The sequence below is a fragment of the Mesocricetus auratus genome, unplaced genomic scaffold (genome assembly GCF_017639785.1).
Source record: "Mesocricetus auratus isolate SY011 unplaced genomic scaffold, BCM_Maur_2.0 Super-Scaffold_100015, whole genome shotgun sequence".
NCBI classification, from domain to species: domain Eukaryota; kingdom Metazoa; phylum Chordata; class Mammalia; order Rodentia; family Cricetidae; genus Mesocricetus; species Mesocricetus auratus.
Genome location: NW_024429198.1, coordinates 28,788,156 through 28,801,654, shown reverse-complemented (window position 1 = coordinate 28,801,654; position 13,499 = coordinate 28,788,156). Strand labels below are relative to the sequence as shown.

At 41.2% G+C, this 13,499-nt stretch overlaps 1 protein-coding gene across 1 annotated transcript in view; it reads left to right on the top strand.

Moving 5' to 3' along the window:
- Positions 1-13,499, top strand: part of Adamts16 (ADAM metallopeptidase with thrombospondin type 1 motif 16) — a 106,313-nt gene that overhangs the window by 68,819 nt on the left and 23,995 nt on the right. The window contains exons 14-18 of the mRNA XM_013125086.3: positions 1,130-1,260; positions 2,672-2,795; positions 3,704-3,948; positions 7,233-7,371; positions 10,920-11,046. Of these exons, the coding sequence (XP_012980540.2) occupies positions 1,130-1,260; positions 2,672-2,795; positions 3,704-3,948; positions 7,233-7,371; positions 10,920-11,046 (766 nt within the window). The remainder of the gene's footprint in view (positions 1-1,129; positions 1,261-2,671; positions 2,796-3,703; positions 3,949-7,232; positions 7,372-10,919; positions 11,047-13,499) is intronic.

Sequence of the window (13,499 nt, the reverse complement as noted above, 5' to 3'; positions counted from 1 at the left end):
ATACAGTAGTAGCTAAACATATGTGCTCACGGTAGTGGGTTCTGAAATTACTAAGCCCTCTGTAGGGAGTCACAAGCAGGCTCACACAAAGCAGACTTAGTTTGGATCTTACACATAGACTGTAAAGCAAAAGCCCAGCAGTGGGCCAGAAGAAAATGGTCTGTGGATATGATGGAAACGGGACTGGTCTGTGACATCAGGGCAAAATGTGTGTGCTACCCTTGACTTTGCTAGTCTGTGCCAAAGATTCATGTCAAGCACATACAAATTTTATTTTTCAAACTCTTAGGTAATTCTCCCATCTTAAAAAAAAACAGCACAATAATCTATGAGTGAATCTTAGACCTGAGGAAATTGCTATGACAGTGACGCTTCCCAGAGTTGGCTATCCTGTTTTCATCCAGAGAAAAGACAGGAGGTCCCTACAAAAGCTTCAGTTAACCATATGAACTGCAAAACTTTGAAGCCTGAGGGATTTCAGATCCCTGGGCCCTACCAGTTTTTCTACAAAACACATTACACCCTGGAGTTTTCATTTAGCACTTCTATCAATTTAAAGACAAAGTTTAATATTTATTGCATCTTATATGTAAGGATTTTGCACAGTGTTACAAACCACTACAGATGAGTCTGCATTCCTGTAACAAAGTCATTATACAGTAGATGATGAATGTTGTATTCCTGTCAACCATTGCTTATTGAATGCCTACTTGCCAGCAACTATATAAAGGAACTATTAGGCAAAGGATACTTAAGAAAAAACAACAACCGTGAAGCATTAATAAATAATAATACATTTGAAGAATTTTACTAAAGATAAACATTAAAATTTCCTTACAAGGTCCAAAATGGTGGCACATACCTTTAATCCTGCATTTGGGACATAGAGGCAGATAGATCTATGTGAGTCCGAGGGTAGCCTGGTCTACTAATACATTCCAAGCCAGCCAGGCAGGGTTATGTGGTAAGGCTCTGTCTTTAAAAACATGTCTTTGAAATGTGTTACTGTGTGGGACTTACTTTATGGGGGGAGAAAAACCAAAGAAAAAAATCTATCTAAACCTCAGAGCAAAAACAACTGAGTTTAAGTATCTTTCTATTTGTGTTTGTGTGTGTATTTCTTTTTAAGATCAGGACTTATGCAAACTCTACTGTATCGCAGAAGGATTTGATTTCTTCTTTTCTTTGTCACATAAAGTGAAAGATGGGACCCCATGCTCGGAGGATAGCCGTAATGTTTGTATAGATGGGATATGTGAGGTAATAATGATTGCTTATTCATTCAACAAATGTCTCCAGACAGTCTGCTTTGTGCCAGGCATCCCGTAAGGGCTAGAAAGACCAGACATATGAGAGAAGTCCATTCCCTCCAAGTCCCAGCCCAGGGGGACAAAAGCCAGAGGAGCTCATGTTGATGGCACTGCTTTGTGATTGAGGTGTGTACAGAGCATGAGCAGAGGGGAGAGATGACTCTCAGATCTGGGTCTGGAGCGTTGGTGGGGACCTAGGAGGAGGGAGCATCCACACCTGAGCTCTGTCTGGAAGGGTGCATTGGGACAAAAGGATACTGAGAACAGAGCATGGTGGCTTCAGAAAGCCCATGGGGTGCTCAGAAGGCAGAAGGAATCTTGGGGTCCTGAGGGGGTAAGGGCATGGGCAAGAACTCACCACTGCCATGTAGATTAGGAATCAGGCTTGGGAACAGCAGATCTACAAGGGGTACAGTTTCTGGGTAGTGTTATGAGCAGTCAGTGGGGGGAGGGTCACTTTTCAGTTATCATAATGATCTCCATATGATGGGCTACCCAGACCTCAGCTGCAACGGGGTGAGAGGATTCAAACAATTCCAAAACCCAAAAGTCTGGAAAACTAACTCAAAAATCTATGGGAAATTTGGAAAACCTGAATTCATTTGGTGGCATAATCTTCCTTGTGCTCACATGTAACTGTTGGTGAGCTTCCTTTCTCCCACTTTATGTAGAGACTTGCAGTAGAAATATTAATGTGTAATCTATAGAGCATGGCCTCAAGCCCTGTGGGAACCCATACACACTTGATAGAGTTGACCTTTCTAAATTCACACACAGCAGCATTACAAAATATGTCTGGCCCTGAGGATTTCCAGCATGGGACTAAGACCATGATTGCTTTGTTTGTGAATTTTTTTCTTAGGCATACCTTGATAGGAAATATGAAATCAGCAAGCATCATAGAAACAGTGACAAGTTCCTTAAATCAAACAACTGTGTACAGATCTAGCTTCTACAAAGCACTGATAGGGAGAATTTCCATGTCAATCACTTCCAGTCATAAGCCAACTTCAGCAGAGCCTTGTGTTAACACACTGATAGTCATCTTACTAAGTACCAGTATTGCTCTGAAATTCACTCCAACACAGTCTAGAGATTTAACTTAGAGTTTAAGTGCTATAACTGGGGATGAACATTACAGAAGACAGATAGCATATCACAACAAAAGATTCCAGGAGGCCAGGACCAGCCATGCTGTACACATACTGGGTATCAGCCACCTGTTTGTTAACTATTATTACCTGTTGGAAACTTGTTCAGCTGGAGTGGGAGGAAGATTTTCTCATAAGGTTGGTGATGCTGTTGCTTGAACTGTCTTTTTTTTTTTTCATGAATGATTTGTGACCTTGTGGGGCCTCCAGAAAGTTGGCTGTGACAATGTCCTTGGATCAGATGCTGCCGAGGACTCTTGTGGGGTCTGCAAGGGGAATAATTCAGACTGCATGATGCACAGGGGACTCTACAGTAAACACCACCGTACCAACCGTGAGTACCTCTGAGTTGTGTACATCCGAGCCAGGGGCATTCAGTCAGAGCTTTTGCTGGGAGGTGGTAAGAGAGTGTAAACAGTGAGAGCTTCGAATGCTGAGGTTTTCCACTGTGGCTTCCCCTTTGCTTCTGGAGCAGTGGTATGAAGGCTGGGTATTAATGAGTACACAAGACCCAAAATGGGTGTTTTATTGGGGAACAACTTATACAGATAATAGTAAAGAACCGCCACGGTCTTCCTGCTCCAGAATCTACAGTCTTCTGCCCTTCCAGTGCTCTCCATGACCCGAGAGAGAGAGAGACAGAGAGACAGAGAGAGAGAGAGACAGAGACAGAGACAGAGAGACAGAGACAGAGACAGACAGACAGAGAGACTGCTTCTCTACCTTTCAGTGACATTGGTCACCACCTGAAGCAATGCCCAAATGGGTGTGGCCACTACCACAAATTCACTGGCAAGGCCAGATGATTTTACAGGGGTTCTTGACATATGTGTTGCACCCTCTTTGGGAGTCAAATGACCCTTTCACAGGAGTCACCTCAGACCATCAGAAACACAGATATTTACATTACAATTCATAACAGTAGCAAAATCATAGTTACGAAGTAACAACAAAAATAATATGGTTGGGGGGTCACCACAACTCAAAGAATCATATTAAAAGGTCACAGTGTTAGGAAGGTTGAGAACTACTGCTCTGGGGCTTCTGGTTTTGTCTGGAAGAGGATGCTGGGATCTCCAGATTAAAATGATCCTTGGGAAGGCTCCAGATTACAAGATCTCTCCTCCAACTGATGAAAGAGGACACCCAGAGCTAGCAGGGGATCCACCAGCTCTAAACATGGGCTCTCACACCCAACATGGAGAGGCTAAGTTAAACTAAATGCTGCATTCCTCTACCCAGAGTACTACCACGTGGTTACCATTCCTCCGGGAGCTCGGAGCATTCACATCTATGAAATGAACATCTCTACCTCCTACATCTCTGTGCGCAATTCTCTCAAGAAATATTACCTGAATGGACACTGGAGTGTGGACTGGCCGGGACGATACAAGTTTTCAGGTACCACCTTCAACTACAGACGGTCCTACAAGGAGCCTGAGAGCTTAACCTCCACTGGACCAACCAACGAAACACTGATTGTGGAGGTAGAGACCAGCTTTTGGTTCTGGGGCTGAATGTGGTGGCCTGGAGCTTTTGTCAGCTTATTGTTTGGGTCCGAATTGGATGTAGAAGAACTGTAGCTATCAGAAATAGGAACAATCCATCCAGCAGACTCAAGGGGGCAGTAGACCTATTGCTATTGTCTTCCTTGTTTGGTGTATGAGTGTCTATATGTACTTACCTGTGTTACCATCTCTGGGTCTTTATCAATAGATTTTGTGAGTGATAGCTATTTTACTCTAATTAATATTTTATTTAGCACACAGACTTACAGGTTTCATTATAATATTTTTTGGACATGTATATCCTTGTGCCTTGCATTAACTCCCTCATTAACCTCTCTTGTCCCTCTTCCCCTCATGCTGTTCTCCAACCACATAATCCCTTTTCTGATTTAAGGTCATGGTTGGATAGAGAAAGATGATAGAGAAATAGAAATAGATGATAGATAAATAAATGATTAATATAAAGATGATAGGTCATATACATTTTGGAGAGATAAAATATAGATTATAGATAGAGATATATTGTAATGATAGATGATAGATAGATAGATAGATAGATAGATAGATAGATAGATAGATAAAGGTGTTAATTTGTCTTTATTCCTATTCCTGTATCTTTATTCCCCTCTTTCCCCTCTTATTATGTTCATTCTGTCACTACATCGTCCTACTTTCATGTCATATATGTGTGTGCACATATTTGTACACCACAGATAGGAGAGAAAACATGAATATTTGTCATCCTGAGATGAGCTTATTTGCCTGAATTGTGATCTCCAGTTCCTCTAAATAGCATAATTTCATTTTTCTTATGACTGAATAAAGCCCAGCTGAGTACATATATACCACTTGCCTGTGGAGGAACAGCTAGACTAATTCCATATTTTGGCCAATGTGGATAGTGCTAGAATAACTTAATATATATATATATGTATCATCTCTGTGGTATGCTGACTTAGATTCTTTTTTGTATACATCAAGGAGTACTATAGCCTATGATACTCTACTGTTTGTTCTGTTAGGAAACTTCACACTGCTTCCTGTAGTGGCTTCACCACTTTTCTTCCCAATAGCAGTCTAAGGGCTCCACTCACCTCATATCTTTGACAACGTTTATTTATCATCACTTCTCTTTTTGACGCTAACCATTGTCTGAATGCAGTGATAAACTTAGAGATGTTTTAATTTGTATTTCCTTGAGGGCCAAGGATGTTGAACACTTTCTAGCATTTGTTGGTTATCTTGTTTCGGTAACTGTCTATTCAGTTCATTTGATCATATATTGACTGGATGGTCTGAGTTTAGGTAATTGCTTTCTGTAGCCCTATATACATATTAGATGTTAATCACTGATCTGTTTTATATGAGCAATAATTTTCTATAACTTTGTCTCCTAATGCTGAGATTGTTTCTTCTGCTGTGCTGTTCTTTTATTAATTGATTTTTCATACTATGTATTCTGATTACAGTTTTCCCACCCTCAACTCCTAGATCCTCCTACATTCCCACCCATGTAATTCCATACCTGTGTTTTCTCTCTCATTAGAAAAAAAGTAGACATATAATAATAATAGTAGTATCAGTAGTCATCATAGTAATAATAATTTGTTTTTCCCTGAAATCTGTGGGTCCAATTTTGTTGTCCTACCATGGATATGTAGTTTTCCTAGCAGCATTGAAGATGATGCCATTTCTCTAGTATAAGTTTTGGAAAATTTGTTGAAAGAGTTTATTTGATACACTATTTCATGTCATTGGACTCAATATCCATTTTCAGTCAGTACCAAGCTATCTTTGTTACTATGGCTCTGTAGTATAAGATTATTTTAAGTATTGTGATGTCCACAGTGTCACTCTTTTGTGTGGGTTGTGTTGGCCATCCAGGATGCTTTGTGATGATCCCTGCTGGGTTTCAGAATTATTTCTTGTATCTCTGCGGAGAGCGTCATTGGAATTCTGATAGGAGTTGTACTGCATTTATAAGTTGCTCTTGATGGTGTAACCTTTCTCACTGTATTAGTCCTGCTGAAACATCAGGTCTTTACGCATTCTGGTTTATTTTTCAATTTCTTTATAAAGTGTTTTGAAATTTTCCACATTGAGGTCTGTCAGTCCCTCAGTTAACTTTATTCCTGGGAATAAAGTTATGAATTGATTTTCTTTCCTGACTTCTTTCTTGACATGCTCATTATCTAAAGAAAAAATCCTTCTTTTGTATATTTTTATAATAATTTCCATTGACTGCTGAGGGTGGGTTTATTCTATCTCTTGGATGATATGTCTGGTAGGTAACTTAAGTTCCGATGACCTATGGTATGGTTTGGATTTTCTTTGTTGCTTTTGTTGTTGTCTGTATACTCTATTTGTCAGTATGTTTTCATAGTTGTGGGAAGGGTGGTCTTGAAGTCACCCACTGCTACTGTAGCTGGATCTGTCAGTGCCTCTATATCTATTTATGTTTGGTTCATGAATTTGGATTTATCTGTGTCTGTACCCAAGCATATAGGGTTATTATATCATAATGATGGACTGTTTTCTTTATTACTATGTAGAGTCCTTCTTTATCTCTTCTAATTTTGTCTTAATGTCAGCCGCTCCTGCTTTTCTCTGCTTCACTTCCTTATCTTTACTCTCAGAGTGGATGCATCTTTCCTTACAAACAATCCATCCTCACTGTGTAGTTCAATCAGTTGCTCCATGTCTTTCAACCGGAGATCTAAAGGTTTTCTACTGAGAGGAGTTCATCGAGTGCTGCCATTTTATTTGTTCTTTTCTTAGTAGATTCATTTTCTCCATTTGTTTCTCCTTTATTCATATTAGTGTTGTGGTGGTTTACCATGTGGGACATTGTAGTGTTTTCCTATGTTTCCTTTTTACAATCTCTTCCCCACACGGAACTTATTCTTTCTTGTGTGTTTTTAATGGATTCTGCCTTTCTTCATTTTCTATGTGTAAAGTTCCTCTTACTACCCTCTACAATGGCTGCCTGTAGCCATGTCTTGCTTCAGCTGTACTTGTCTTGAGTTTCTTTAGTTCTCTATAAGTTTTACAGTATTTATTTGCTCGTTCATTCATGTGTCTTCTTCCTCATTTTAGAAGATGATTTTGTTGCACATATCTGATGGACATTTTAGAAAACAGATGCTGTTTTATCGTATGATTAGTTTTGTAAGGTATTATCTTATATAGTTTAAAGCAAACTAGTTATCTTGTAGTCATTGATTTCACTGCAATTCACTTAGTGTTTCTTTCTTCTTTTGCAGCTTTTGTTCCAGGGCAGGAACCCTGGTGTGGCCTGGGAATTCTCATTGCCAAGGTCAAGTGATAAGAACATCCCAGCTGCCCAGCCCAGCTACACATGGGCCATTGTTCGCTCAGAGTGCTCTGTCTCTTGTGGAGGGGGTAGGTCACTTCTCATGCTGCCCCAGGGTTGGGGTATGGGCACTGAATGAAATCAGGCCATGAGTGATGAGAAACAGACTCATACATGGAGAATATAGTGATAGCGAGATTTTTAATTCAATCTTATTCGTGAAATTAACTATAATTTATCACCAGCTCATATACTGAAATCCACCAAGGAACTTCATGAGTGTTATAAAAACTATACTATCTATGATAAGAAACATCATGATAGAAAGACATAGTAGTTAATAGACTTACTACTTTAGTATCACAGCAATTTAATACTGTGAGATCCAAGAAATTGTCTCATTTTTTTTGTGTTTCTTGTAGTTTAATGTATCATCTGTCTTTAGAGAAAGCTCCCTGAGCTTCTGAAAGTAGGTTTGCTGACTCTTGGCTTGAGTGTTCTGAAGACACATTTAGTGTCTGGCCACATGCACATACATGATGAGGAAGGGACACCATTTAACAATCACAGCCTGGTGCTCAAGTTACCTGAGACACTCACCTCTATGTTGATGCAGACTCACAGTCTGTTTCTGTTCCATTCCTATCATTATGATAAAAAAGGCCATGGTAAAAGGTGACTTACAGGAGCAGAGGTTTATCTTGATTTACAGCTCCAAAGTTCTAGTCCATCACTGTTGGTGGGAGTGTGTAATATCCATCACATCTCCACAGTGGAAATCTGAGAGCTTGCATGTGCTCAGCTCAGTCTCTCCATTCTTACCTGGTTCAGGATTCCCTGCCTGGGGGATGGTGCTTACCCACATGGGCTGGGTCTTTACATTATCTGCCCACCATAGACATTTACACAGGCCAACCCAATATAAACACATAGGCTCTTATTGAGACCCTCTCCAGGTCAGTCAAGTTGACAATAAGCTAACCATCATACAATCTCTCTCTCTCTCTCTCTCTCTCTCTCTCTCTCTCTCTCTCTCTCTCTCTCTGTCTCTGTCTCTCTCTCTGTCTCTCTCTCTCTCAACATGAATAAATAGAAGGCCCAGAGACTGATATCGTGGGTCAAACGTCAAGCTAACTATCAGAAAAGCAAAGCAATTAGCCACTAGATTCTTAATTCTACCCCAGGCTGAATGTACTGATCCTGTCTCTATGAGCTCTCACCAAGTCTCAGACTGTTGCCTCTCTTCAGAATGGCTGGAGAATGAATTCCTCTCTCTTCAGTGTGGCTGGAGAAGGAACGCCTCTCTGAGACCTTGCTTCTGCCATATTTATTTCCCTAATGTTGGGATTAAAGGTGTGAGCTATAATTCTTTTAGACTGATTCACTCATGTGTAGATCTGGGTGGCCTTGGACTCACAGAGACCCATCCACCCCTTAATCCTGAGCCCTAGGATTAATGGTGTGTATCACCACCTCCTAGCTTCTAGCTGCAGGGATTGAAGGTGTGTATCACCACTGCCTGATCTCTATAGCATAAGGCTAACTTTGCTTTTCTGAATCCCCAGGCAAGCTTTAATAAATCATAAATAATATATCACTACACACACTCTCTCTGCACCTCTCAGAACCACCCTGTGTTCATTGCAGTGAAGATAAAGGTCCCATATTGCCATCTGTGTACACTCACTGTGGTCTCATACACAGTATCTTGTAGAAACCATCAAGTGGGGCTCAGAGCATGAATCTTGCAGCCAGTTCAGATTCAAAGGTCACTTCTGGAAAACATTTGAGACTGCCTTCTTGTCTGTAAAGCTGAGGATTCTGTGATGATAAATGCCAGGGCTCAGTCATCCTCAGCATCTTGGAGAGTTTGGTATTGCTGTCTCTTTCTGTGCAAATCATCCACACTCCCTGCTCTTTTGCTTCCCCATGGGCAGATGCTCTTCTCCCAGGCTTCACTGCTTCTTTTTTAACAGCTTCACCTTTGAGAATCTCCAGTTAAACCACCAAGGTGACTGTCCATGTCTTTCTCAACCTGTTTTCCTGGACTCCCGGCTCTCAGTTGTTCACCATTCATTCTTCTCAACTCCATACTGTAGATCTGCTGAGTGGCTGGGCTTCCTTCTCTGCACCCTCCCTGAGAGCCGTGGCTTGTCCTCATGTCTTCATCATCTCTACCCAGAAGGGATCCTGGGGCTTCTTCCAGTGTGTCTCTGCTTCCATCTTGTCCCTTTGGCAGTCCCTTATGGACCTTTCACCTGGAGTGACCATCACAAAAAGAGCATGACAGCAGCATGCATCAGTGTCCTGGACCCCAAAACCTCCTGTCTTCTCAAATGCAGGTTTGGCTGTTTCTGGTCACCCAAAAATTCCCAATGGTCCTGTGAAAGGGAGTCTTAGGAGTTGCTGAGGTGCTTTTATTCCTGGCAACCATCTTGTCCATTTGCTTTTAGAAAGCTCTGACAGCCTATGACCAAAAGAGTTGGAGTTGAGAAGGACATGTTAAGATGCCAAGCTGAGTCCTACCAAGATTGAAAGATAGATATGAGGTTGGAAGTCAGGCTGAGTCCTATGCAGGGGCTGCCGAGTGAAGAACAGAGGATCATCATCAGAAATATTATCATGATATAAAAATGGGCTCTTACTAGATATATACTTTGAAAGATGACAATTACATGTTTTCAACCAAAAGGAAAGAAAAAGAAAATATTAGAGTCTGTAAGATGGACACAAACATGTGAAGACCAATGAACAATTGTGATTGAAAATTTGATAAAATTTAATATATGTCTGGTAGAAGAATGTACTTCATTGAAACATTGAGCATATTGCAGGGCACTCGAAAAGCCTTAGATAGTACATGTATGAAGGCTGAGTATCAAACCCAACTTCAATGGTAGTCTCTTGCTACAACCCCTAAGCCATAACTGTGAGAAGTTTGGTATTCAAAGTGTGGCCTGGTGATATTTAGCTACAGGTTCTCAGCTGATAAACTACTCATCATCTTGTTGTTTTGTTCTTCCAAATTTATTCATCAATTATTTGTTCCTCTTGTCATTTCATGAACAGCAATATGAGACAAAAATAATTGATATTAGTATTATTTAAATCAACTCATGTTACATATATTAACAATAATAATTAAAGATGATGAGGTCGTGAATTTGAGAGGGACTGAGGGGGCATGGGAGTAGAAAGGAAAGGGATGAAAATGATATAAATATAATATTCATATACAAAATTTTTAAACATTAAATTTTAAAAATTAAAGTATTGAGGAAATTAACTGTTTTGGTTTTATGTGATCAAATTAATGACAGCATTGGCTGTAAAAACTATGCTAAGTGTATTTATTACTTTGTCTGTTCATTCATTGCAGTCCTGGGGATTGAACCTCGGCTTCACACTTACTAAGAAAGCACATTATTGCTCAGCTATACCCTCAGTGCAAAACATATTGAGTTCAAAGATGTAAAAATGTAGGCAGAAGTATGTAAATTCGGGAATGTTGGGCATTAGCACAAAGGCACACAAGCTAAGGTTTTTGGAAAGATTTCTAAAACGGCTTTGCTAGTTCTTTGGCGTCTTCATCTCTGGGCATGGCTGCAAGTCTTTATCAAGTGCCCCCTTTCTGCAGGCAAGATGAACTCAAAGGAGGGGTGCTACAGAGACCTGAGGGTTCAAGTGAATGCATCCTTCTGCAACCCCAAGACGCGACCTGCCACAGGGCTGGTGCCCTGCAAGGTGTCAGCTTGTCCTCCCAGGTAAGAAGGCTTGGGGTTCAGGGGTCATTGGAGCTCTGGTGTCTGGAGTCTCAGAACTGATCATCGTCATCTCCTGGTTCAGTGCAGCAAAGAGGCAAATGGAACAAGAGCTGCCTTAATGTAGGACCAGGAAAAAGATTTTGGGTGATGAGCAGCCTGGAAGTTAATTCACCTAGGGAAAGGAGTTTTCCCCTTAGTATCCTGATGTGTTTAAAAGCGTATCTATGGTGACAGCATTGGATTCTCCTGAAGTGCCCTGTGTCAGTCACTACTGTTTGCTACTTACTTACTGGTGACTGGAGCTGGAAGAGGCACTCCCAGGGTCTGCCCAGCTTATAAGCGATTGGGACTTATTGTCACACTCTTGTGCATGGGTAAGCCAGACTGTCTGTCATCTTCTTTGTGCCCTAAAGACTGACACTCCTTGTTCTCTGAGATGTGGGGTTGGAGAATTTCCTGAGAGACAGGAGATACTGGCCATGTAAGACCTGATCCTGAGACTTCACTGTCTTTGTTGTAATGGGGGAGAGGTCATAATGGAAGTTGAAAAGCCACTTGATAGGATTAAACCCTAACTTCAATGAGTCCCTTCATAGATCCAAGGGAATTCAGACACTTAATAAAGGCAATTGTTCTGGGTGGTGGTCATGGTGCAAGCCTTTAATCCCAGGACTTGGGAGGCAGAGGTAGGCAGATCTCCATGAGTTCAAGGCCAGCCTGGTCTACAAAGCAAGTTTTGGGATCTCCAGGACTACACAGAGGAACCCTGTCTTGAAAAACAAAGCTAACAAACAAACAAAAAATCCATAAATGAATTTATGTGGAGATTCACAAAGAATAGTAAACGGATCCCCAATCTGAGGAACAAAATGCTCTGCTGGGACACATGACCACTCCTGTGTCTCCAATAATTAAGTACCAGAGGGCAAATTGCTGACTCTGCACTCTATGGAATCCATGTGAATTCAGGCTCTCTGTCTCTCTGACTCTGTCCCTTTAGGAAGGTCTTTCAGGTATCATGTTTCCCATAGTGTAAGTTTTCTCTCCCCCTGGAACCACATGCTAAAGCCTTTTCTTCCTTAAGTCACTCTTGCTCATGAGGTTTTATCACAGCAACAGAAAGGCACTAATACACCAGAACACTGATAACGTTTTCTTCCTGGCCTGTTAGGCAATGAGTCTAAGAGTGCTTTTGTGGCCACAAAAGGTGTCCTTGTGACCTCTTTCCTTTCCTGTACATTGCTCTGACACTTTCCCAATCCTTAGTGTTCATTGGCTTTGTTCTGTGTGACAAACCACCCATGGTTCCTGTTACTGCTCTTGATGGCTCTAGATACAGGTTGTGGGACCGGATTCTTCATGTTCAGCTTGAAGGACAGTCCCTGGAGATATAGGTTGGAATTTTTTTAATGTCTTCATTTGTAACTTAAATGATAAAGGAGACAGACTCTGGTGGTCAGAGCACTGTCCCCTGGGTCAGCATGCAGAGCCTCTCTGTGTAGAACTTAGGATAATGGAGAATTCAGTCAGATGGACTCTACCAGAGTCATCAGTCTCTGCCAAGAATAGGGAGTAGTATTCCAGAATGGAACAAAGTGGGTGTTCATCAGTCTCCTTAATGAGAGTCTGAGTAGATATATGTATACAGCTAGTTTAAGCACAAGCTGTGTTTAGTAAAAGGTACCAGCCAAGCTGCATGACCTGGAAGGAGGCAGCTAACATTGCCCTGGCCTCCACTCCTTCATTGTTGCTGCTCTTGGCCATGACCTTGCTGTAGTCAGGCAGACACAATCCCTGACTCACATCCCCTCCCCCCATCTTAATGTAAATCGGGTACTAGTATCACTTGCTTTCAGAGTCCAGATAACATGGAACCATGTTATCACTTGCTTTCAAGCAGCAACTATAAATCATGTGATTTACTCCCTTCATGTTCACCAGCTTATCTAAATGGAGAAGCTCAAGTGTCACTCATCGGAACTATGTCTGTTTCCACATGATCATTGCGTGTGTTGCTAGCTGGAAGCCTTAATCAGAATCAGGACTTTGAGGAAGAGAACACAAGACACTGGGGTTGCCAGGCACACTTGGTGCCATTGCTTTATTCTCCGATCTGAAATTATTTAAAGCTGTGTCTCCGCCCTTCCAAGTTTATAGAAGTTTCCAGATGGAGTTTTCTCTCTTTCAAGCATTCTTACTTTGCAACCTGGAGAGTTAAAATTATATATTGGGGGAATTTGTTCAATAGCTGGGGAATGAGAGATTTTAGGACCCTGTGCTCTGTTCTTCAGAAAGACCATTTACATGACCACCAAATGCAACTCTTGATACCATCATTTGTCTTTGTCTTGTATATCAAAACTTCACACTACAATTGGCCATTTCTCATTATTTCCTCATAAACTAACATTCTTAACTGACTTTGAAATTGTACCATGTCAGTAGGGGTTGCA